General features: G+C 43.2%; 1 protein-coding gene across 1 annotated transcript in view; it reads right to left on the reverse strand.

Moving 5' to 3' along the window:
• Positions 1-26,862, reverse strand: part of COL4A4 (collagen type IV alpha 4 chain) — a 113,459-nt gene that overhangs the window by 46,942 nt on the left and 39,655 nt on the right. Inside the window, exons 16-27 of the mRNA XM_084847142.1 lie at positions 21,926-21,970; positions 21,419-21,472; positions 20,739-20,808; positions 20,535-20,639; positions 13,387-13,551; positions 11,779-11,871; positions 11,459-11,622; positions 10,967-11,039; positions 6,728-6,834; positions 4,353-4,536; positions 3,892-3,960; positions 2,191-2,298 (exon numbers count right to left, since the gene is read on the reverse strand). Coding sequence (XP_084703268.1) covers positions 2,191-2,298; positions 3,892-3,960; positions 4,353-4,536; positions 6,728-6,834; positions 10,967-11,039; positions 11,459-11,622; positions 11,779-11,871; positions 13,387-13,551; positions 20,535-20,639; positions 20,739-20,808; positions 21,419-21,472; positions 21,926-21,970 — 1,237 coding nt within the window. The remainder of the gene's footprint in view (positions 1-2,190; positions 2,299-3,891; positions 3,961-4,352; positions 4,537-6,727; positions 6,835-10,966; positions 11,040-11,458; positions 11,623-11,778; positions 11,872-13,386; positions 13,552-20,534; positions 20,640-20,738; positions 20,809-21,418; positions 21,473-21,925; positions 21,971-26,862) is intronic.

A 26,862-nucleotide genomic window follows, 5' to 3' on the forward strand; every position in this document is an offset into this window, starting at 1 on the left:
ATCATTGCTTTATTTCAACTGTTTATGGTAGTATGTGTGAAATAAGAATGCAAAAAGAGCCCTGCTGGATTGGACATCCATCTTGTTCACAACTCTGGCTCACTGTTCAGAGTTGAACAGTTTCCCACAGTGGCCAGCCAGAGGCTTATGAGAAGTCCATAATGGGGCATGAAGGAAATAGTTCTCCTCCATTGTTTGCCCATTCAGTGGCAAACTGTGAACCTGGAGGTTCATTTTAGCCATCAGGCCTAACAGAGCTATTCTCCATGAATTTGTCTAACCCTTATGAATTTAATCTAAATATGGAATGTGTGGAATGAGCTCCCTAGAGAGGTTTGCCTGGTGCCTACGTTGTACTCATTCTGGCGCCAGGTGAAAACCTTTTTACTCTCCCAGTGTTTTAGCTTCCTAGTCTTTTAGCTTTGGTGCTTTAAATCTGTATTTTAAATCTCTTCATTGCTGCTAGGTTTATTCTGGTTGCACTGTTATATTGTGGTCTTAAGCTTTCATATTTTATATTGCTTTATGCTGCACTTCGTGGTTTTAACTTTTGTGAACCGCTCAGAGAGCTTCGGCTATTGGGCGGTATAGAAATGAAATAAATAAATATAATGAAAAACACTCAAGAGTAATATGAGCGGGAAAAAATGGTGACTGGCAGTGACTGGATAATGTTAATCTATCTCATTGTTCAATGCAAGTTCTTAACCTGGAGAGATATTTTAGGATGTAGCCATCTGGGACTTTAACCTTTACTGGCAGTGCATCTCAAACCAACTGTTCAGAGCCTCAAGCAGAGGACTTAGGTCTGCTATGTGATTAGTTTTCACTAGTGATGGGTGAACTGATTTGATCAAAATTCGTAATTTGTTCATCAACTTACAAATCCAAGGACTGTATCCAATGTTAGTTGTATTTCATGATTAACATAAGTCTCATTCATTTCAGTGGGTCTAACCTAAGTAGGACTAACACTGGATTCAATCCCAATGGTTTAAGTTTGGACAAAAATTCTCTATTACAAGATTTTGAAGTATCCTCAAATTTAAACTTACAGTAGTTTGAGGTGGTCTGAGGGCCTTTTATTAACAGAACCTCGTGTGGCGCAGAGCGGTAGGCGGCAGTATTGCAACCGAAACTCTCCCCATGACCTGAGTTCGATCCCAGCGGAAGCTGGGTCCCAGGTAGCCGGCTCAGGTCGACTCAGCCTTCCATCCTTCCAAGGTCGGTAAAATGAGTACCCAGCTTGCTGGGGGAAAGGTAGTCATGACTGGGGAAGGCAATGGCAAACCACCCCGCTATAGTCTGCCAGGAAAATGCCAGGAAAAGCGGCGTCCCCCTAGGGGTCAGTAATGACCCAGTGCTTGCACAGGAGGAACCTTGGATCCTTGGAGGGCCTTTTAGCCATTTTCTTCATCATTTCCTTTAACTTCTTTAAAGGTAAAAGCCTCCCCAAGAGGCTAGGAAGTATGGTTTGAGCTCTCTGCTTTCAAAATCAGGTTGTAATTCTCCCTGGAAATGGTGCTACATTATCATAACCCCATGGTCCAACCACATTTTCCCCCTGTACAGCCACTGCAAACATTATCTGCGATCATTTAGTGCCATTTCCACGGACAACTCTGGATCTGTTTTGAAAACATGTGGAAGAGCTGCGCTATCCTCTCAGAGAAGCTTTTTTCTTTAACCATGCAGACAACTCAGGACAGGCTCAGAAAGAATAAATTAGGTACGCAATCCTATGCATGTTTAGACAGAAAAAAGGCCTACAGCTCCCAGCATTCCCCAGCCAGCCATAACTCAGTTTGAATTACAAAATTTGTCGAAGTTCATTGGATCAAAATCAAGGCTGGTTATACATTTGAAAATTATAAACATGCCAGATTCAACTTACCAATCGACTAATTTTGAGTTTGGGCAGTTTTAACCAGACCTGCTGGGAGCTGAGCACAGGACCTTGTAGACACGAAGCATGTGATCTCCCACTGTGCTACAATTCCTCCCTAAAAGTGATTTTAATTAATGACCCTGCAACATTCAGCTATTCTGTCTTCACTGAAGTGTCATTGTTTGCACAAACTACAAAGGGAAAGAAATAACAATAGCTGAGGGTAACATAGACTGGCTCTTGTACTACAATTCCTGCATTCCTATATTTAACAAATAAAATACCCTCCTCTTTTCATTTACCTTCTGGACCAGGGCTGCCAGATATTCCTGGTCTACCTTGCTGGCCTTTGGGGCCATCAAAACCATTGGGACCAGGTTGCCCAGATTGTCCTCGTAATCCTTTTGGACCTGAATATATAAAGAGAATACGGATTTGTGCATGATTTCGTACTGAATGGTTTTAAATCTTCTGTGGAACAAATAAAAATCAAGCTGGGTGTATGCTGAAAATATAAGAGTTGCATTAAAAAAAATTGGGGCTAACTCAGTTCATCTTTATGACTAATTTGCTCTGCCAGCTGCCTCATCGTACATACAGCTTGTTTGGATTTTGTGGGGAGAAGTTTTAGGACAGCTGCCCAACCTGCAGATCTCTGCCATTCTCCTTTTATTTTGGGTCAGTCTGAGCAATTCTCATTTAATATTAAGAGACTACAAAGATAAAACGGCATGGATAATTTGAAATGTTAATGCTGCACTTGTCTCTTGCTATGATATTTACAATTTGCAGATTTCTCCAAAAAGATCAATTCCACCCCCACCCCCTAAGTAATAAATAGAGTGAGTTTCAATTTATTATACAATAATATATTTTACTTTATTTCAGGAGAAGTTAAGGGTGCAATGTGCCCGAAATAATCGTGTGTTTTTTTAGAAGTTAGGAGATTCCAAGTTATTCATTAAGAATCATCCTGAAGCAGGGGTAAGGAACCTGTGGTCCTCCAGATGTTGTTGGACCCCCAGTTCCCATCAGCCCCAGCCAGCATAGCCAATGGTCAGGGATGGTGGGACTTGTAGTCCGACAACATCTGGGGGACCACTGCTTCCCCATTCCTTTCCTAAAGTAGCTGCAGTGGTAGTTCAGTAAGATCTTTACATTTTCTTAATATTTGGAAGCTGTCTAAAAGTAGCAATATTTGTAAGGGACTTAACAGCTCAATACTACTCCTACTACTAAGTTCTATACCAAGGATTTTACCAAATCAAATATGGAGAAAGATTTGAGCTCATCTTCCTGAGGGGAAATTATAGCACCACGATAGTTTTGCTACAATCTCAAGTGAAGCAATACTGAATATGATCCTATTATGCTGCTAAAGAAACACCAAAAGCAAATGCTTCTGAGACTCTGGTTTAAGAAACAAAATCTGGTTGTTGTTATTGTTGTTATTTTAAATTCCCTTGCTATACTGCCACAAGAATTTATCTCCACTAATATAGCCTTATAGGAGTAAAGTGCCACATTTTAATTTTCCGCCTAATTCACTGTCAGTGAAAAAAAGTCATTTATTTATTTATTTATTCATTTCATTTCTATACCGCCCAATAGCCGAAGCTCTCTGGGCGGTTCACAAAAATTAAAACCAAACAACACACAATAAAACAATTTAAAATATATAAAACATTAAAACCACAATATAACAATACAACCACAATAAAAACCTAGCAGCAGTACAGGAGTTTAAAATACAGAAAAAAATTCTATGCATTTCCCCCTTGCATAGAATGTCAGGGAATGCTCTAGTCCAGCATTTAATTTTTGGCTATCACTGAGGATGATATGTTGCCTTGGTTTTGCTATTCTGATGCTGAGAGTGCTTACTCCACATTTTATTTTTATAAGTTTTAATTAAAGTGGTCTGCTTTATTTCTGTCTAATTTGAAGTCTGATAACTGCTTCTGTGGAAGGAATAACACTTTACTTCAGTTTTGTAGTCATACCTGCTACGCCTTTTAAACCAGGTTCACCTGGATTCCCAGCATATGTTGTTGCATACGGACGAGTGCTACCTAGAACCAGAAAAGAAATGTAATTGCTAATATTTATCTGAGTATATTTGCTGCTAATATTTATCTCCCAACCTCCTAAACAACTGAATCAACCAAAGTTCTATTAACTGGTTGAAAATTACTCGTAAATGTTCAATTCTTTGAAATCATGACAACAAAAATATTTGTTTTTCTTGGAATTGTTCTAGAGAAAAAATTAAGACTGCAAACCTAGGCATACATACTTGGGACTATGTCCCACTGAACACAGTGACTCTTCTAAGTACAAATGCATATCATGCATCAATATTTTATTCTCATTAGGGCACTGCAGTGAATACACTGGCTCAATGAACTATGCAACTGAACCTATGTTTCTTTGAGTTTTCTGTTTTCAGTGTTACTGACATTACCTTTGTGACCCTTTGGACCAGTTGATCCTCTTATACCGGGGCTTCCTGGATCTCCAGGTAGACCCTGGACACCTTGTGGGCCCTGAATTCCAAAACCTGGTGGTCCCATGGGCCCTCTTGAGCCAGAAAGTCCAGGTGGGCCAGGAAATCCCTTATCCCCTGGTGTAGCTCTTCCGTCATCACCCTGTCAATAATTAATAGAAATGTACAATCATATATATGAGATGAACAATAATTAAGCAGTACTGCATTCAGATAGGTTCAAGATCCTATCTAGATCCAGTCAATGGCGTGTGTGTGTGTGTGTGTGTGTGTGTATATATATATATATATGCATGCATGTGACTGACAAAACAGAGATAAGCTTATAATTATTTTAGAACTATTCAAAAGTTCACGTATATAAACATATAAAGAAATTTTAAAAAATAAAAAATGATCTCAGGACAATTTACAGTAAAAGCTAAACAACATAAAAACAAGGTTGGATCCAGATATAGTCACACTTAGAGTAGACCCATTGAAATCAATGGGACTTGTGCTAGTCATTACTAACTTAAGTCCCACTGATTTCAGTGGGTCTACATTAAATATGACTAAATCTGGATCCAGCCCAAGGATGGCAGGGTAGGTGCCAAGCAAGATTCAGAGGGGAGGGAAGCCTATAAATGGGGCACTACAACCAGAAACATACTCTCTTTGACCACCACCTGCCTTGCCTTTAATGATGGGAGCATTTGGAGAACAGAATTAAGATGTACTGTATGTATTGCAATATTATACGTAATACAGTATAATAAAATACCTTATAGATTATATATCCCCATGCTAAGGTCCTGATCCAGATTGGGGCCCCTGCACTTACTTTAGAGTAATCTGCGTCTTTAAAATCATGTCTGTTTTGGCCCTCAGTGTGTGTGGATGCATGGATGGATGGATGGATGGATGATGTGAAAAAGAGAGGGGAAGAGTGTGGGATGGCTCTGGACCCACCGACTGATAGATTTGGTCCTTTCCAGTGCTGGCATATGGCCCATACAAGATTACCCCATGGAAATGCAGCCCTCAGGGAGACAAAGGTTCTCCACCCCTGATTTAGAGCTTTGTTGCATTTGTGATAGTCTAATGAATCAATGTAATTTGAATAATGACAACCTCAAAATGGTTCCTATGTCAGACCCAGCTCCTACATCAAGGGAGAGAAAGAAGGTGGAGATAAGGCAAAGTCCAGGCAGCCTCTCAATGGACCATGCCAGCAAAGTCTATTTGGTGTTCTAACTACTGTGCAAGCCTGATCAGAAAGTTTCTATAGTGGCTGGAGGTTGCCTGTATAGGGCTATTGTTCTTAAAAAGGCTTCCTTGTTTATCTGGCTAGTTTCTCCACAGTTCTTTACTTTTGACACATCTGAGTGGCTCGATTCCTGCCTGACAATCCTTAGGTCACCAGTTCAAGGCCGACTGCAGGACAGGGTCCTGACATTCTGGGCAATTCCGATCCTTTTTAGGGTTGGAAGAACCAGCAATTTTCAAGCTTGCCAAAATTCTCCAAAATGCAGTTTTAAGTTCGTTTTGCCTCACTCCTATTTTCATTTTCTATCTATGTTTCAACTCATTCACATGGGGAAAGTGTACATTTTGAATGGGAAAATGTACATTTCTGTGGGTATTTTTTCAAAAGTGTGCACTTTCCCCCTTTTGACTAAAGTGTAAAAATGTGCATTTTAGAAAAAATTGATTGCAATATCTGTGAACATTTCTTGAAAAACATTCTGCTGCTCACATTCGGGATTGCAACATGACATTTTCAGATGATTTGCAAACATAACATTGTCTTAAATCCCTATTTTGCACCCCTGATTCCAGGCTTTAAAGGCTAAAACCATCCCTCTGAATTGAGTCAATTCAAACTGAGCAAACAAATTGGTTGGTGTGCTAGAAATCAAATGAAAGCTGAAACTTTTTAACTCTTTTACAATGCCTTCCAAACTAGAACACATCCAACATCTAGGTTAATTTTTCTTCCTCCAGCAGCTTCTCCTGATGAACCACCAAGTATGCATGAATTCACTCAAGATGAGACACTAGCTTATGGTTTGGTGGGGAAACTTGCTGAAGATCCAGCAGCCTCATGAACAATGATTCATGTGATATTGTTGCCAGATACATGTGTACAGTACCTTATTAAATCACGACAACAATCTGGAAGAATAGGATTAGAGCAATACATTGAACCAATTCCTAAAAAAGCAGTATTAGTCAAATAGATTATGGGTGAACAGAAGAATATAAAGCTACTAGTTTGCTTCATTTCTAGAAAGAATGAGGAACTGATTTACAGCAAAGGACAAAACAATTGTCAAGACAGTCAGACATACTTGAACCCCCTTTTCACCAGGCAACCCTGGAACTCCATTCTTGCCAGCAATGCCATTTTTTCCTGGAAATCCAGGCTCTCCTTGGAGACCTCTTTGTCCTTTTATCCCTTTAAATGATGGAAATATTACAATCAGTATCTGAAGAAGAGATCTGTGTGTTTTCTGTCCAAGCCCACTTTATACACTTTCCTTGTATAAAACATACTGCCTAGTTAGAATACTAATCACTGATAGGACATGGGATGAGGAGCAAATTGCACCAGCTCCTGGAATTACTTTCAGCAACAGATCAGAAAAAATGAGGATGTGGAGAGATACCCTAATTATGGCACTTATTCACTAAAATTCTGGGAGATGAAAATCAAACATACAGTAAGGACCAGAAATATTGGAACAAGGATAACTGTTTTGGCAGTTGGCCTCTGACTCTGTACACCACCACATTGAAGTTAAAAGGAAACACACCCAAATGGGAGCGAAGTCAGGACTTTCAGGTGTAATTCAAGGGGTTTGACAAAAGTGGGGCACTAACCATTCAGGGAGGACAGCCAGTGGCATACACACACACACCTATTGTTGGTGGCTCATAAGTAATGGAACAAACCAACATCATTTCAAACTTAAGGATCGCCTTTAATACCTGGATAAAAATCCTTTGCAGCCAATGACTGCCTGAAGTCTGGAACCCATGGACACAACCAAATGCTGAGTTTCCTCCCTCAAGATGCTTTGCCAGGCCTTTACTGCAGCTGCCTTCAGCTGCTGCTTGTTTGTGGGTCTTTCTGCCTTCAGTCTTGTCTTCAGTAAGTGAAAAGCATGCTCTATTGGGTTGAGATCAGGTGACTGACTTGGCCATTGAAGAACATCCCACTTCTTTGCCTGGAGAAACTCTTGGGTAGCTTTTGCTGTATGTTTTGGGTCATTATCCATCTGCAATATGAAGTGGCATCCTATCAGTTTGGCAGCATTCGGTTGAATCTGAGCAGAAAGTATAGCCCTATACACTTCAGAATTCATCCTGCTGCTTTTATCAGCAGTCAGGTCATCAATAAACACCAGTGCCCTGGTTCCACTGGCAGCCTTCCATGCCCATGCCATAACACTGCCTCCACCATATTTGACAGATGATGTGGTATGCTTTGGATCATGAGCTGTTCCTTTCCTTCTCCATACTTTTCTCTTCCCATCATTCTGGTACAAGTTAACCTTGGTTACATCAGTCCAAAGAATCTTATTCCAGAACTGGGCAGGTTTTTTTAGGCGTTTGCTTATCTGGCCTTTCGGTTCTTGAGCATTACCAGTGGTTTGCACCTTGTTGTGAAGCCTCTGTATTTACATTCATAAAGCCCTCTCTTGACTGTAGATGTTGACAATGACCTGCCTACCTCCGCAAGAGCGTTCTTGACCTGGCTAGATGTTGTGAAAGGGTTCCTCTTCACCATGAGCAGAATTCCAATGCCAACTCATTCGACCCCCCGAAATTGGTGGTGAAATTCTCCGCCCCCCGCCCCAGGATGTGACTTACCTCCTTCGAATGTCCCTCTCGGCGGCGGGTCCCAGCAGCGTTTTGGCGGTGGCGGGGGTGGCGGCCGGATTTCCAACTGGCTGCCGCCGCCGCCATTACAAAGTAAAGTAAAAAAAAAAAGTGATAGGCTACGTAACGATTTATGTAGCCTATCACGGCTAGATTTTCAAAGTCAGCCGTGATAGGCTACATAAATCTTTACGTAGCCTATCATGGCTGACTTTGAAAAAAAAAAAAACCGCGTATGCAAATGGCGGCGCCCATGGGCGCCGCCATTTGCGTTCCTTGTTTGGGCAGGGGTAGTCTACATAAAGATTTACGTAGACTACCCCTGCCCAAACAAGGAATGCAAATGGCAGTGCCCATGGGTGCCGCCATTTGCGTACGCACTTTTTTTTTTCCCCCCAAAGTCAGCCGTGATAGGCTATGTAAATCTTTACGTAGCCTATCACGGCTGACTTTGGGGGAAAAAAAAGTGTGTACGCAAATGGCGGTGCCCATGGGCGCCGCCATTTGCATTCCTTGTTTGGGCAGGGGTAGTCTACGTAAATCTTTATGTAGACTACCCCTGCCCAAACAAGGAACGCAAATGGCGGCGCCCATGGGCGCCGCCATTTGCATACACGGTTTTTTTTTTTCCCAAAGTAAATCTACGTAAACATTTACGTAGCCTATCACGGCTGACTTTGAAAATCTAGCCGTGATAGGCTACGTAAATTGTTACGTAGCCTATCACGTGTTTATTTATTTATTTATTTACTTTTTTATTTCGCGGTGGGGGAGACGGGGTGCTCCCCCCCCGGCCTGAATTTCGGCGGTGAGGGATGGGGCGCCTCCCCCCCCGGCCTGAATTTCGGCCGGGAGGGGTGGGGCGCCTCCCCCCCCGGCCTGAATTTCAGGGGGAGAAATGGAGCGCCTCCCCCCACCACCGAACACATCTGCGGGACCAGGTAAGGGACTTTCATCCATCCTTAGCCGTCATCCACTTTAGTTGTCTTCCGTGGTCTTCCAGGCCTTTTGCTGTTGCTGAGCTTGCCAGTTAATTCCTTCTTTTTCAGGATGTTCCAAACTGTTGTGTTGGCCACTCCCACTATTTTTGCTATCTCTCTGATGGGTTTATTTTGTTTCCTCAGCCTACTGATGGCCTCATTCACCTGCATGGACACCTCTTTGGACCTCATGTTGGGAGTTCCAGTGAACAGCTACCAAATGCAAATGTAACACTCAGAACCACCTCCAGGCCTTTTATCTGCTTGATTGGTCATGGGGTACCCAGGAAACAGGCCACACCTGGCCATGCAGCTGCTTGTCAGCCATTCATTCCATTACTTATGAGCCACCAATGATGGGTGTGTGTGTATGCCACTGGCTGTCCTTCCTGAATGGTTAGCGCCCCACTTTTGTCAAACCCCTTGGATTACAGCTGAAAGTCCTGACTTTGCTCCCATCTGGGTGTCCTTCCTTTCAACTTCAATATGGTTGTGTACAGAGGCCAACTGCCAAAACAGTTATCCTTGTTCCAATATTTCTGGCCCTAACTGTATGTTTGCTGTTTATTACTGGTTATCCCCTACAATGCCCATGGGCCCTGTGTTGATCTCAGAGCTGAATACTGCTAGCCCAAGTGTTTGAGCTCCCACCTGAAGGGTGACCGGTCTGGATTTATTACCAGGGTCTGCAGTGGACCAGTTAATGGGAAGGTTAGGCTTAGTCATTAGTTTCTGGCCATGGAGAGGAAGGTGTCTCCATATCGGTGGAATGGAGAGCACTACCATGGTTTGGCAAACAAGTAAAAGGAGAATTCACATGTAAGGAAAATTCTGTGATTCCTGTCTTTATCTGTTCCTCTTCATATGCTGCCTGAAGTATGTTGCTTCAGCCTGCTGCAGGCAGAGCTGGTTCTGTAAGCATAGTCCTTCATTTCACATTGTTTTGTCTCTCTGCTCTTTTCAAATTGATGTCAAGATTAAACCATAATTTCTTAGTTCAAATATAACAAGCATGTGTGGTTTAAACAAACCATCACAGAAGCACCAAAGTTAGTCAGTGTGCAAGGAAAGGGCATGGGGTCACATAGGCAACATGTTCATTTTCAGCTTGGTTTATTAAGCGAAGATGGTTACATCTGAACCAGAGCTTTTATACATGAGGCTATTAATTGGCTGTTAATCAGATGTACCTACTTTTGATTTCGTTGCAGAATTGAGATCCAAGCATTACATGAAGAGTGTTTCCTTTCCTGCTTTTCTGCTATATAGCCTTTAGGTTGCACTGTGGTATAGCAGAATAGCGCAAATACACAAGTAAAAACATGTTTTCTTTCACTTTTACAATTAAATGCTGCACTTTCCCTGCTCTAAAAAAACTGAAAGTGCTCTTTTGACACAGACGCACAATCAGAGGGTTACAATGTTGTCTAAATAATCCATAAACAACTGTGAGTAAGGAATGATGAGCACATGATAAATGCCTCATGTAGAAAAGCCCCAGACTCTCTCTCTCTCTCTCTCTCGCTGCCCCCCCTTCCTTGTGCTGTCTTTCTGTCTCTTGCACAGTTGACCCCCTCTGTCTCCCAGGTTGATTCATGTGCTGTTTGTGACAAAGCTTCCACCCCACTGGCACAATATAATACAATATTTCGAAATACGAATAATTTGGCAAACAGTCCCTAATGTAAAGAAAAAACTTGTGGGTATAGTAAGTTGCACATTTACCTTTGATCCTTATTCTAGCAGGGTCACCCTTATTTCCTTTTTCTCCAGTCAGCCCAAATGAGCCTGGTATTCCCTTACAAATTTAAAAATAAACAATAGTTAAGTTCAAGCAATTCATCACTTGAATTAATAGCCAAGATCTGACAGCAGTGAACATCTGTTGGGCAAGCAGAATGGGAGAGAAGTGTACCTTCCTCATCCTCCTGCCTAATAAGAAATCTGTGTTGTTTACGCTCGCAACACTGGCCATGCAGGTCATACCCTGAGCTTCCCATCCGGCCTTGACCGCAACCTTTCATGAAGATATTAAATCTTGCCTCATTATTTGTTCCCATGACACATTGATCTATCTACCAGAGGACATGGAAATTAGTAGTGTCAAAGAACACCTGATAAAATAAACTAAAAGAAAGGTGGAGGAAACAATCTAAGAAATAATGTTAATTTTCTCCTCAGATATCAGAATATAGTATATTGCCTGCAGTTACTCACTAGGGAACCTGGTTGTCCCATTGCTCCAGGTAAGCCTGGATCACCAATTCTTCCATATCTTCCAGGTAATCCCACTTCTCCTTTTCTTCCAGGAACACCTGGTGGGCCTCGTATGCCAGGTGCACCACATGGACCAGGACCACATGAGCAGTTGCCTGAGCTCCCTATTTAGGCACAAAGAAAGCAAGGCTATGTGCAAGTTATATGAAGCAAGTTACAAAGCAAATGAATAGTTAACTGCATCTTAAGGACATTCACAGTTAAATCACATGATATGACAGAGGTGAGTTATTTGCTTGGTGAGGGGTGCATATACTTGCCTTTTTCTCCTCTTCTACCTTTTTCTCCAGGTGGTCCCTTTTGGCCTTTAGTTCCAGGTTGTCCAGAGGATCCTCTCCCACTACAAGCCACACCTTGATGTTTTGCAAAAGACACATTTTATAATTTACATTAACTGTATTAACTCCATCCTTTTCTAACATTTCAAATGGCTCAGCCACATTCTGGACCATATAGCTAAAGGATCAGATAGGTACAATAGCTGAAGCCTACTTGTGTCAGGCTCCCTTCCCCTTCCAATCTAATAGGAGATTCGGGTTCATCCATCTCTCATCATCCATTTCACCTGCAACTTCGGAGGAACACTTAATTATGATCTTCAAACAATACTGCATTATGTAGTACATAATCTCTTACTATTGTTTTCAAACAAGAGCTGCTGCAAATGTAGAATGAATGTATTATACAGAACTAGAGAAAACAGGGTTTTCAGAGGATGGAATAAGGATTCCTTTAGACATTTTTTCTAGAGCTGTGCTCAAATGGCCTCTCAAAATTCTCTGCACTATTTGTGGGCAGAGAAATTGGGGAAACCATTTCACCAAGTTTCTCCATGGGGAGGAGAAATTCAACAGTTTCTTGGGGCTGGGGCTTATCATTAGCAGTAGTACAGCTTCTTTCTTTGGCTGCTTCAAATGGTAGCAGCAGCAACTGTGTTGGCAGCCTGGCCACTACTTTGCATCCCCCACAATGCCCCAAACCAAGCATCATTCTAGGTCATTATGGAGCAGAAAGAGAAAATTCTGCAAAGTGACATTGTTTTGCTTGGGGGGGGTGAGGAAAAGAAAAATCACAGGAAAAAAGTCTTCTGAGAAAATTCTGGCTCAGTTCTATTTTCCCCCTTCAACATTCCACATAAGAGTGACAAGATTTTGGGTAAAATGTCAAAATAGGTTTTCACCATCCATTTTCAAATCCCAGACTCAGTGACCGTGTTCGGACGTAACAGCAGCTTTTGCTATGACATCCAAACCTAGGCACTTTTGGTTGCTCATAGGTTAAACAACCCCAAGTTAAGCCAAGAACAAGCCATGGATTAATTAACTCACGGATTGCCGCTGAAAGCTGCATTATGTCTGAACAGCCCCTAGTTCTCCAAAGCATAGCAATACAAGGAAGGTATGATTTCTAGTAAAGAAAAATGCTTAATCCATCCCGCACTTCCCAGATTCCCCCTTCAACTTTTCTCCAACTGCTTCCTCGCCAGCCCATGCTCCAGACCTCTTACTAGAACCCCTTACTAGATTCCAGAGCCCTTATTAGAACCCCTTACTAGAGGAGGAAAAATGTTTGTGCCCCCTCCAGCTGCTTCTTTGCTGGAAATTCTGCCTTCCTGGCATCTCTCTGCCTTGGAAAAGTGTTGGCCAGGTTTTGAAGACAAATGGTGGAGGCTTTAGATAGTTTTTTGACTTTAGATTACTATCTGTAAAATAAAACTATCTGATGAAATATAATTGCATTCAAATGCAATGCTGTTGAAGATGTTAGTGAAAATGTCATCTGCTTTTTGCAATCTCTTTGCCAATATTATGGAAATTATTAACAACTGCTGTTCTTATGCAATGCTCAAAGTATTTTGCTTATCTTACCAGGTGGTCCAGGCAAGCCCTGGCTTCCTTGTGTCCCTGGTAAACCTGGCCTTCCTGGAGATCCTGACCTTCCTGGAGCTACTTCAGACATACCAGGGAAACCAGGGTCACCTTGAAAGCCTTGAGGACCTTGTACCCCTAATGCGCCTTTGGGACCAGGGAGACCTAGAGAAGAAAGGGAAATGTGTAAGTTACAGAGCCTTGCAACAGGAAGTGAAATGACCACAACATATCCATTTGTGATAGCACCTGTGCATAGAGGGTGGCATCTTAAAACTCAAGTTTCTTTGAACTATATGTTATTGAATACAGTTAACTGATACTTTCTTCTGATACCAAATATTTTAAACTATTACTTACTTTTAATAGCATGGCTTAGAAAAGAAGCTCCACTGAGCTCTAAATTCCTTCAGTTCACCCGATTCCCTTAACTATGGCTACTATTTTTAAAGTATTTTCTCCAAGTAGCCCAGAAAAACTGAGTTGAGAATTTACAGAGGTTTCCACACATCATTCTCTATCTGCAAAGTAGATTTCCTAATCTTAGTTCCTGTTAAGTGGCATAAAATAGTTTCCCTAATTTTGATTAAAACATGGTTACATGTTCCAGAGGCAATACCTCAGCATGGTCTCTTGGACTACTTCTTCTCCTGGGAAATTTGGGTTGGTTCCAGGCTAACAGCACGATTCTATTCATGCCTATTCAGAGGTAAGCCCTATTGAGTTCAATGGGGGCTTATTTCTGAGTAAACATGCATACATAGGATTGTGCTATAATTAGCTGAACTTTGTTTCCACTGAAATCAATGGCACTTAAACCATGACTAACTTTTCCCATCTGTCTAAACATTGTCCCAAAGGCATGCTCCCCATGGTCTCAGAGAAGCCTTTTCCCTGATAGTTCATTCACCAAATTGTCAAGGTCATGCTAATAATCAACATGCCTATCTAATCCAATAGGTCTAACTTAGAGTTAATAGGGACTACTTGGGCATGTTACTCCCTGAATTAATTGCACAACCTTCTGGGACCATAAAGGACACAACTTAGTTGAAACTAAGTGGTAAGTAATTAAAGAGTAATCTTTTGAAGCAATGTTGTTGTTCAGTCATTCAATCATGTCTGACTCTTCGTGACCCCATGGTAGGGATGGAGGAAAGGGACTTACCTGTTCCCGCAGCTTGCTTCGCGGTGGGGGGGAGGCACTTCGGTTCTCCCCCCAAAGTTCAGGCGAGGGGGGGGAGGCACCCCACCTCACCCAGCCGAAATTCAGGCCGGGGAGGAGCGCCCCATCTACCCAGCCGCGAAAAAAAAAGTAAAGTAAAACACACACACACACCCGTGATAGGCTACGTAACGATTTACGTAGCCTATCACGGCTAGATTTCCAAAGTCAGCCATGATAGGCTATGTAAATCGTCACGTAGCCTATCACGGGTGACTTTGGGGGGAAAAAAAAAGCACATAAGCAAATGGCGGCGCCCATGGGGCGCCGCCATTTGCGTTCCTTAGTTTGGCATGTCTAGTCTACGTAAAGATTTACATAGACTACGGCGAAAATAAGGGAACGCTATTTGCGTTGCCCTTATTTTCGCCGTAGTCTACGTAAATCTTTACGTAGACTAGACATGCCAAACTAAGGAACACAAATGGCGGCGCCCCATGGGCGCTGCCATTTGCGTACGCGCTTTTTTTTTTTTTCAAAGTCACCCATGATAGGCTACATGACGATTTACGTAGCCTCTCACGGCTGACTTTGGAAATCTAGCCGTGATAGGCTACGTAAATCGTTACGTAGCCTATCACGGGTGTGTGTGTGTGTGTTTTACTTTCCTTCTTTATTTTGCAATGGCAGTGGCGGCAGCCGGTCAGAAGACTGGCCGCCGCCGCTGCCCCCGCTGAAACGCTGCCGAAACGCCGCCGGGACCCGCTGCCAAAATGGACATTCGCACGAGGTAAGTCCCATCCCGGGGGGGCGGGGGGCCGGCGGAGAATTTCACCACCAATTTCGGGGGGCCGAATGCGTTGGCATTCGGCCTTCCAGAGATTCATGGAGAAATTCTCCGCCATCCCTACCCCATGGACCATAGCACGCCAGGCCTTCCTGTCCTCCGCTCTCTCCCAGAGCATGCTCAAATCCATATATCAAGTCCAAGTCCATTGCATCAGTGATGCTATCTAGCCATCTCATCCTCTGCCATCCCCTTCTCCTTTTGCCTTCAGTCTTTCCCAGCATCAGGGTCTTTTCCAGAGAGTTTTCTCTTTGCATTAGGTGGCCAAAATATTTCAGCTTCCGCTTCAGTATCTGTCCTTCCAATGAGCACTCAGGGTTGATTTCCTTTAGGATGGACTGATTTGACCTCCTTGCAGTCCAGGGCACTCGTAAGAGTCTTCTCCAGCACCACCGTTCGAAAGCATCAATTCTTCGGTGCTCAGCCTTCCTTATAGCCCAGCTCTCACAGCCATACATTACTACTGGGAAAACCATAGCTTTGATTAGACGGACCTTTGTCAGCAAGGTGATGTCTCTGCTTCTTACTATGCTGTCTAGGTTTGCCATAGCTTTCTTCCCAAGGAGCAAGCGTCTTTTAATTTCATGGCTATAGTCACCATCTGCGGTGATCTTGGAGCCCAAGAAAATAAAATCTTTCACTGGTTCCATTTCTTCCCCTTCCATATGCCAGGAAGTGATGGGGCCAGATGCCATGATCTTAGTTTTCTTAATGTTGAGTTTCAAACCAGCTTTTGCACTCTCCTCTTTCACCCTCAACAAGAGGCTCTTGAGATCCTCTTCGTTTTCTGCCATTAGGGTGGTATCATCTACGTATCTGAGGTTGTTGATAATTCTCCCGGCAATCTTAATTCCGACCTGTGATTCATCCAACCTGGCGTTTCAAATGATGTACTCTGCAGATAAGTTAAATAAGCAGGGCGACAATATGCAGCCTTGTCGTACTCCTTTCCCAATTTTGAACCACTCGGTTGTTCCATGTCTGGTTCTTACTGTTGCTTCTTGACCCTCGTACAGGTTTCTCAGGAGACAGGTAAGGTGGTCTGGTACTCCCATCTCTTTCAGAATTTGCCACAGTTTGTTGTGATCCACACAATCAAAGGCTTTAGCATAGTCAATGAAGCAGAAATAGACATTTTTCTGGAATTCTCTTACTTTCTCCATGATCCAGCGAAAGTTGGTGATTTGATCTCTAGTTCCTCTGCCTCTTCGAAACCCCACTTGTACTTCCGGTAGTTCTTGGTTTGCATACTGCTGAAGCCTAGCTTGTAGGATTTTGAGCATAACCTTGCTGGCATGTGAAATGAGCACAATTGTACGGTAGTTTGAACACTCTTTGGCATTGCCCTTCTTTGGAACTGGAATATAAACTGACCTTTTCCAGTCTTGTGGCCACTGTTGAGTGTTCCCAATTTGTTGGCATATTGAGTGCAGCACTTTAACAGCATCATCTTTTAGGATTTTAAATAGCTCAGCTGGAAGACTGTCATATCCGCTAGCTTTGTTGTTACTAATTCTTCCTAAGGCCCACTTGACTTCACTCTCTAGGATGTCCGGCTCAAGTTCAGTGACCGCACTGTCTTGGCTATCAGAGACATTAAGAACTTTCCTGTATAGTTCTTCTGTGTATTCTTGCCACCTCTTCTTAATCGCATCTGCTTCTGTTAGGTCCCTGCCTTCTTTGTCCTTTATCATGCCCGTCTTTGCACAAAACGTTCCCTTGAGATCTCCGATTTTTTTGAAGAGATCTCTAGTCTTTCCCATTCTGTTGTTTTCCTCGATTTCTTTGCATTGTTCATTTAAGAAGGCCTTCTTGTCTCTCCTTGCTATTCTCTGGAACTCTGGAAAATCTTCCCCTTTCTCCCTTGCTTTTCCCTTCCCTTCTTTCCTCAGCTACTTGTAAAGCCTCATCAGACAGCCACTTTGCTTTCTTGCATTTCCTTTTCTTTGGGATGGATTTCGTTGCTGCCTCCTGAACAATGTTACGGACCTCCGTCCATAGTTCCTCAGGCACTCTGTCTATCAGGTCTAATCCCTGAAATCTATTCCTCACCTCCACTGTATATTCATAAGGGATATGATTTAGGTCATACCTGAATGGTTTAGTGGTTTTCCCTTAGGGGTGCACGAAAGTCACTTACCTGGTCTCGCAGCTTTTCGTGGTGGGGGGGAGGCGCTTCGCTGCTCTCCCCGCGAAGTTCAGGCCGGGGGGGAGGCTTTCTGCCTCGCCCGGCCGAAATTCAGGCCGGGGGGGAGGCTTTCTGCCTCGCCCGGCCGAAATTCAGGCCGGGGAGGAGGCGCCTCGCCTCACCCGGCCGCAAAATAAAAAGTTAAAAAAAAAACGCCCCCGTGATAGGCTACGTGACGATTAACGTAGCCTATCACGGCTAGATTTGCAAAGTCAGCCGTGATAGGCTATGTAAATCGTCACATAGCCTATCACGGGTGACTTTAAAAAAAAAAAAGCGCGTATGCAAATGGCGGGCCCCATAGGGAGCCGCCATTCGCGTTCCTTATTTGGTCGCTGTAGTCTACGTAATCTTTACGTAGTCTACAGCGACCAAATAAGGAACGTGAATGGCGGCTCCCTATGGGGGCCGCCATTAGCTGTACGCGCTTTTTTTTTTTTAAAGTCACCTGTGATAGGCTACGTGACGATTTACATAGCCTATCACGGCTGACTTTGCAAATCTAGCCGTGATAGGCTACATGAATCGTCACGTAGCCTATCACGGGGACGTTTTTTTTTTTCTTTTATCAGAATGGCGGCGGCGGCAGCCGGTCGAAAGATCGGCTGCCGCCCCCGCCCCTGACGAAGACCCGACGAACCGCCACCAGGACCCACCGCTGGGAGGGACATTCGGGAAAGGTAAGTCCCGTCCCAGGGGGGGTGCGGGGTGCAGGGGGGTGCGGAGAATTTCTCCCCGAAACTTCTTCGGGGGGCCGAACACGTTGGCGCTCGGCCCCCCGAAGTTTCGGGGAGAAATTCTCCACCATCCGTATTTTCCCTACGTTCTTCAATTTAAGCCGAAATTTTGCAACAAGAAGCTCATGATCTGCACCACAGTCAGCTCCAGGTCTTGTTTTTACTGACCATATAGAGCTTCTCCATCTTTGGCTGCAAAGTACATAATCAATCTGGTTTCGATATTGACCATCTGGTGATGTCCATGTGTAGAGTCGCCTCTTGTGCTGTTGGAAAAGAGTGTTTGCTATGATCAGCGTGTTCTCATGGCAAAACTCTATTAGCCTTTGTCCTGCTTCATTTTGTACACCAAGGCCATGCTTGCCTGTTATCCCAGTTATTTCCTGACTTCCTGCTTTAGCATTCCAATCCCCTATCATGAAGAGGACATCTTTTTTTGGTGTTAGTTCTAGAAGGTGTTGTAGGTCTTCATAGAACCAATCAACCTCAGCTTCTTTGGCCTCAGTGGTTGGGGCATAGACTTGAATTACTGTGATGTTGAATGGTTTGCTGTGGATTCGTACTGAGATCATTCTATCGTTTTTGAGATTGTACCCCAGTACTGCTTTTCCCACCCTTTTGTTGATTATGGTTGCTACTCCATTTCTTCTAAGGGATTCTTGCCCACAATAGTAGATATGATGGTCACCTGAATTAAATTCACCCATGCTTGTACATTTTAGTTCACTGATTCCCAATATGCCGATGTTCAATCTTGCCATCTCATGTTTGACCACCTCCAGCTTACCTTGATTCATTGATCTTAGATTCTAGGTTCCTAAACAATATTGTTCTTTACAGCATCAGATTTTCTTTTCACCACCAGACACATCCACAGCTGAGTGTCCTTTCGGCTTTGGCCCAGCCGCTTCACTCTTTCTGGCGCTACTTGGAAATTCCCTCTGCTCTTCCCCAGTAGTATATTGGACACCTTCCGACCTGAGGGGCTCAACTTCCAGCGTCATCTCTTTTAGCCTTGTGATACGTTCCATGGGGTTTTCTTGGCAAGAATACTGGAGTGGGTTGCCATTTCCTTCTCCAGTGGACCACATTTTGTCAGAACTCTCTGCCATGACCTGTCCATCTTGGGTGGCCCTGCACAGCATAGCTTATGGCTTCACTGAGTTACGCAAGCCCCTTCGCTGCAACAAGGCAGTGATCCATGAAGGGGTTTGAAGCAATAAAATAGTCTAAAAGACAAATGTGTCAGCATGAGCCAATACCTTGAACAGCCAAATGTTTTAACGTGTTTGCTGCCCATATAATATTTAAAATGCGCCAACTAACAAAATGTTAAAAACAATTAATAACTTTTTTTTTTGTATGCACGCTTCCTAAAATGTTTCAATATATAAAGGAAGGGCTCCTCCTGTGCAAGCACCAAGTCATTGCTGACTCCTAGAGGGACACCGCTTTTGCTGGCATTTTCATGGCAGACTATAGTGGGGTGGTTTGCCATTTCCTTCCCCAGTCGTGACTACCTTTCCCCCAGCAAGCTGGGTACTCATTTTACCAACCTCGGAAGGATGGAAGGCTGAGTCGACCTGAGCTGGCTACCTGGGACCCAGCTTCCGCTGGGATCGAACTCAAGTCGTGGGGAGAGTTTAGGTTGCAATACTGCCACCTACCACTCTGCGCCACACGAGGCTCTTCAATATATAAACTGCTATGCAAATGCTGCTATACATTTTTTTTAATCCCAGGGTCTGTCAACATAACCTTTATGGCAAGAGCTGAAAACTAATGATATGACTTTTATTCCCTAAATAGTACATAAGAACATAAGAAGAGCCATGCTGAATCAGACCAAAGATCCATGTAGTCCAGCATTTTGTTCACACAGTGGCCAACCAGCTGTCAACTGGAAACCCACAAACAGGACACTAGGACAGGAGCACCCTCCTGACTATATTCCCCAGTAACTGGTGTACACAGGCATACTGACTATGATACTGGAAGTAGCACAGAGTCATCAGGACTAGTAGCCATTGATAGCATTCTCCTCCATGAATTTGTCCAATCCCCTTTTAAAGGCATCCAAAGTGGTGGCCATATCTACATCTTGTTGAAGTGAATTCTATAGTTTTACTATGCGCTGTGTGAAGAAGTACTTCCTTTTATCCTTCCTAAATCTCCTGCTTGTATTCCCAGTACAAGTAAAAGGTTTCTTACTGCGTCCATCCTCCCCTTGCCTTCCTTTAGCACCAGAAGGGCCTGTCAACCCATCTGCCCCCACATCTCCAGATGGCCCACGGTCTCCAAGGTCTCCTTGAAAACCTGTAAGAGATTATTGAAAATGTGGTAGTTTTTAAAAATTATTGGATGTTATCATTATTTCTATCAAATAAACGTTAAATTATGTTATGTTTGTTAAACCTTTTATTCCAGTGTGTGGTGTTCCTCGAGGTCCTGGTGCACCTGGCTTCCCACTCTCTCCTGGGTCTCCCTGTAAGAATTATCAGGTTTCTTGCAATGTAACAGTATGATGGCATCACACTTATAGGAGCCCAAGAAAAACAATAAACTATGGGCCAAACTAAGCATTCTCCTAATCAGACATAGTGGAGCTATGTGTGATTGTATTCCCTACTCTCTTGCAAGTGAGTGTGGCCCCAGTTTGGATTGGGACTGTGGCACTTCAGGAGTGAAGAGCTTCAGCTTCCCCACCCACCCATTTTCATCCTGAAATCACACCCCCAGGGGTTAAAAATAGCAAAAAACCCTCCACTGATTTCAATTGAGACATTTTTCTTTTTTTAACCTCCCCTGCCACTCACCCACCCTGGGGTGGAGTGGGGAATTGCATGGGAGGAAGCTTAAACCTTTCTCTCCTGAAGCATCACAGTCCTGATCCAATTCGGGGCCCTGCACTTGCAGGAGAGTAGAGAATTCAATCACTATGCGTGATTATGAGAACATTTAGGTTGGTCCTATGGCACTGCAATGTAATGGAATTAGTTAAAATGACCCCTCTGTACTGCTATGGAACGATATATATTCAGTTTAAATTTGATATAAACCCAAACATAAAATGCCTTCTGCATTTGAGAGCCGACCTTAATGCCTGCAAAGCCATCTTCTCCTGGAAATCCAGCAATTCCAGTTTCACCCTGGAAAAACAACAGTATTTCTTCACATCAGTTAAGTACACTTATCATGCAAATAAGTTATGCTGACAGCAGTTGGATTTAAAGGGATGATTGTGTTAGAGATTATATAACAGGAAAAGGGTAGTTTAAAAAACTTGCTTAATCCGAGACTATTCACATGCTTCAGGTTAAGTCTTCATTGACAGTATTAGTACTTTTAGAAACAGACTACACCCATTTTGTAGGTGAGCTTCCCATAAACCCTCCAGAAGGGTAGGACTACAACTCCCATTATTCCTAGCCAGCAGGTAGTCCAACATATCTGAAGGGCTCTAGGATGGAGAAGGCTGATGTAGATGCTCAGATAACTCAACATTTTACTAAAAGCAACTGAATTCGTTTATCCTACGAAGACAAATGATAAGTTTGCTCAAGAACCATAATCATTGTCACTGTAATTTTTAAATATTTTACCTTGTTTCCTGGAGAACCTGGAGAACCATAAGAACCAGGGCTCCCCTACAGTAAAGAAAAGAGATAGAAAGTGATAATATTGGTTATTTTAACACACTGATTAGAAATACATTGCTTTGGACATATCCTTACTCTGCTTGCGCAAGCTGCCTCCACTTCATTTAGTCTCTTTTCCCCTAGTAGCCCTCTGAGCCCCATCCCTATGTGGGGTAGGTGGTGGAAGAATCCCCTTTCATGAACTTCTTGCGACTGATGGTTTCAAGGACTGAACCCAATGGAAGCAAATCCAGCTGAAATCAGTCAATTGTACTTATGCATAATGGCCCCACTCCAGCTAAAGCTGGTTGTAACTAAGGGTGCAATCCTATGTATGTTTAGACAGAAAAAAGTCCTTACCACTCCCAGCATTCCCCAGCCAGCCATGCTGATTGGGGAATGCTGGGAGTTGTAGGGCTTATTTATGTCTAAACATGCATAGGATTGTGCCCTAAATCCCTTTAAAACATTGGGATTTAATAGCACAACTAACTTATAGAATCATAGAATAGTAGGGTTGGAAGGGGCCTACAAGGCCATCGAGTCCAACTCCCTGCTCAATGCAGGAATCCAAGTCAGAGTACAGATGACTTCTTCCCTTACAGATGACTTCTTCCATTAGTATCAATGGAACTTAGCCATGGCTACTGTTAGTAAGATCTGCACCATTATTAGAAAGATCAGCACCATGATGTCATAATAATTCACTTCCAAGAACAGTTGCAATCCAGTAATGTTCAGGTCCCCTTCATGGATCACTGCCTTGTTGTGGCGAAGGGGCTTGCGTAACTCAGTGAAGCCATAAGCTATGCCGTGCAGGGCCACCCAAGACGGACAGGTCATGGCAGAGAGTTCTGACAAAATGTGGTCCACTGGAGAAGGAAATGGCAACCCACTCCAGTATTCTTGCCAAGAAAACCCCATGGAACGTATCACAAGGCTAAAAGAGATGACGCTGGAAGATGAGCCCCTCAGGTCGGAAGGTGTCCAATATGCTACTGGGGAAGAGCAGAGGGTATTTCCAAGTAGCGCCAGAAAGAGTGAAGCAGCTGGGCCAAAGCCGAAAGGACCCTCAGCTGTGGATGTGTCTGGTGGTGAAAAGAAAATCCGATGCTGTAAAGAACAATATTGTTTAGGAACCTGGAATGTCAGATCAATGAATCAAGGTAAGCTGGAGGTGGTCAAACATGAGATGGCAAGATTGAACATCGACATCTTGGGAATCAGCGAACTAAAATGGACAGGCATGGGCGAATTTAATTCAGGTGACCATCATATCTACTATTGTGGGCAAGAATCCCTTAGAAGAAATGGAGTAGCACTCATAGTCAACAAAAGGGTGGGAAAAGCAGTACTGGGGTACAATCTTAAAAATGATAGAATGATCTCAGTACGAATCCAAGGCAAACCATTCAACATCACAGTAATTCAAGTCTATGCCCCAACCACTGAGGCCGAAGAAGCTGAGGTTGATTGGTTCTATGAAGACCTACAACACCTTCTAGAACTAACACCAAAAAAAGATGTCCTCTTCATCATAGGGGATTGGAATGCTAAAGTAGGAAGTCAACAAATCACCGGGATAACAGGCAGGCATGGCCTTGGTGTACAAAATGAAGCAGGACAAAAGCTAATAGAGTTTTGCCAAGAGAACATGCTAATCATAGCAAACACTCTTTTCCAACAGCACAAGAGGCGACTCTACACATGGACGTCACCAGATGGTCAATATCGAAATCAGATTGATTATGTCTTTTGCAGCCAAAGATGGAGAAGCTCCATACAGTCAGTAAAAACAAGACCTGGAGCTGACTGTGGCTCAGATCATGAGCTGCTTCTTGCAAAATTTCGGCTTAAATTGAAGAACGTCGGGAAAACCACTAAACCGTTCAGGTATGACCTAAATCATATCCCTTATGAATATACAGTGGAGGTGAGGAATAGATTTCAGGGATTAGACCTGATAGACAGAGTGCCTGAGGAACTATGGACGGAGGTCCGTAACATTGTTCAGGAGGCAGCAACGAAATCCGTCCCAAAGAAAAAGAAATGCAAGAAAGCCAAGTGGCTGTCTGAGGAGGCTTTACAAGTAGCTCACGAAAGAAGGGAAGCGAAAAGCAAGGGAGAAAGGGGAAGATATACCCAACTGAATGCAGAGTTCCAGAGAATAGCAAGGAGAGACAAGAAGGCCTTCTTAAATGAACAATGCAAAGAAATCGAGGAAAACAACAGAATGGGAAAGACTAGAGATCTCTTCAAAAAAATCGGAGATCTCAAGGGAACGTTTTGTGCAAAGACGGGCATGATAAAGGACAAAGAAGGCAGGGACCTAACAGAAGCAGATGCGATTAAGAAGAGGTGGCAAGAATACACAGAAGAACTATACAGGAAAGTTCTTAATGTCTCTGATAGCCAAGACAGTGCGGTCACTGAACTTGAGCCGGACATCCTAGAGAGTGAAGTCAAGTGGGCCTTAGGAAGAATTAGTAACAACAAAGCTAGCGGATATGACAGTCTTCCAGCTGAGCTATTTAAAATCCTAAAAGATGATGCTGTTAAAGTGCTGCACTCAATATGCCAACAAATTGGGAACACTCAACAGTGGCCACAAGACTGGAAAAGGTCAGTTTATATTCCAGTTCCAAAGAAGGGCAATGCCAAAGAGTGTTCAAACTACCGTACAATTGTGCTCATTTCACATGCCAGCAAGGTGATGCTCAAAATCCTACAAGCTAGGCTTCAGCAGTATGCGAACCGAGAACTACCGGAAGTACAAGCTGGGTTTAGAAGTGGCAGAGGAACTAGAGATCAAATCGCCAACATTCGCTGCATCATGGAGAAAGCAAGAGAATTCCAGAAAAATGTCTATTTCTGCTTGATTGACTACGCTAAAGCCTTTGATTGTGTGGATCACAACAAACTGTGGCAAATTCTTAAAGTGATGGGAGTACCAGACCACCTTACCTGTCTCCTGAGAAACCTGTACGAGGGTCAAGAAGCAACAGTAAGAACCAGAGATGGAACAACCGATTGGTTCAAAATTGGGAAAGGAGTACGACAAGGCTGCATATTGTCACCCTGCTTATTTAACTTATATGCAGAGTACATCATGAGAAATGCCGGGTTGGATGAATCAGAGGTTGGAATTAAGATTGCTGGGAGAATTATCAATAACCTCCAATATGCAGACGATACCACCCTAATGGCAGAAAGCGAAGAGGATCTCAAGAGCCTCTTGTTGAGGGTGAAAGAGGAGAGTGCAAAAGCTGGTTTGAAACTCAACATTAAAAAAGCGAAGATCATGGCATCTGGCCCCATCACTTCCTGGCATATAGAAGGGGAAGAAATGGAAGCAGTGACAGATTTTACTTTCTTGGGCTCCAAGATCACCGCAGCCGGTGACTGTAGCCATGAAATTAAAAGACGCTTGCTCCTTGGGAGGAAAGCTATGGCCAACCTAGACAGCATAGTAAGAAGCAGAGACATCACCTTGCCGACAAAGGTCCGTCTAATCAAAGCTATGGTTTTCCCAGTAGTAATGTATGGCTGTGAGAGCTGGACTATAAGGAAGGCTGAGCGCCGAAGAATTGATGCTTTCGAACTGTGGTGCTGGAGAAGACTCTTACGAGTGCCCTGGACTGCAAGGAGGTCAAATCAGTCCATCCTAAAGGAAATCAACCCTGAGTGCTCATTGGAAGGACAGATAATGAAGCTGAAGCTCCAATATTCTGGCCACCTAATGCGAAGAGAAAACTCCCTGGAAAAGACCCTGATGCTGGGAAAGACTGAAGGCAAAAGGAGAAGGGGACGGCAGAGGATGAGATGGCTAGATAGCATCATGGATGCAATGAATATGAACTTGAGCACGCTCCGGGAGAGAGCGCAGGACAGGAAGGCCTGGCGTGCTATGGTCCATGGGGTCACGAAGAGTCGGACACGACTGAACGACTGAACAACAACAACAACAATGTTCAGGTGCACACAAGGACTTCATTGTGGACATATAGCTCAAAATGAGAAGGGGCTGCTCCATTTACTTCAGTGTCAAGGAAAACTTCCCATTAATTTGAAAACTTCAAATTAATGGGTGTATTTTAATTTCAATGACATTTCTTCCACAGATCTGTGCTAAGAATTGAATATTTGGTGTAATATTCTTTAATTATTAATGTACGGGACACCATTAAAAATAAGAGGTAATTTGAAGAACTCAACAAGAATTTTACTTGGAATATCTTCTGTTTTATAATAAGATGTTTGATGACAGAAAAACCATGTTAATGATAAATGAGGCAATCGGTGCTCAGTGAAAGGCTTTATTTAAAGGTGTTACATTTACTTACAACAAAAATTAAGTATTAGCATTCCAAACTCAATAATTCAAAGACAATACTCCCAAGTTCCTACGATATATACAGCTATACTATATACTATAGTATAGTATAGTATATATACACTTGAGACTCAGACATCAAAAAGCATTTGTAATACTGCCGAACTGCTATAACTAAAAGACTAGAGTTAATAAGAGAACACAAACAAAATGGCTTTTAGGCCCAGAACCTCCTTTATATACTCAGATTAAATTATTCCAAGATCCATGGATTTAGGATGTCAAAATACATCAGACATGAACCACAATCCAGTTCCATGTGTACAGCAAAGTTTAAATGTGTGTTTCTTGAACAGCATTGTTGTTGTTGTTGTTCAGTCGTTCAGTCGTGTCCAACTCTTCGTGACCCCATGGACCATAGCACGCCAGGCCTTCCTGTCCTGCGCTCTCTCCTGGAGCGTGCTCAAGTTCATATTCATTGCATCCGTGATGCTATCTAGCCATCTCATCCTCTGCCGTCCCCTTCTCCTTTTGCCTTCAATCTTTCCCAGCATCAGGGTCTTTTCCA

The sequence above is a fragment of the Heloderma suspectum genome, chromosome 3 (genome assembly GCF_057233095.1).
Source record: "Heloderma suspectum isolate Gila_16-S chromosome 3, 16-S_ref, whole genome shotgun sequence".
NCBI classification, from domain to species: domain Eukaryota; kingdom Metazoa; phylum Chordata; class Lepidosauria; order Squamata; family Helodermatidae; genus Heloderma; species Heloderma suspectum.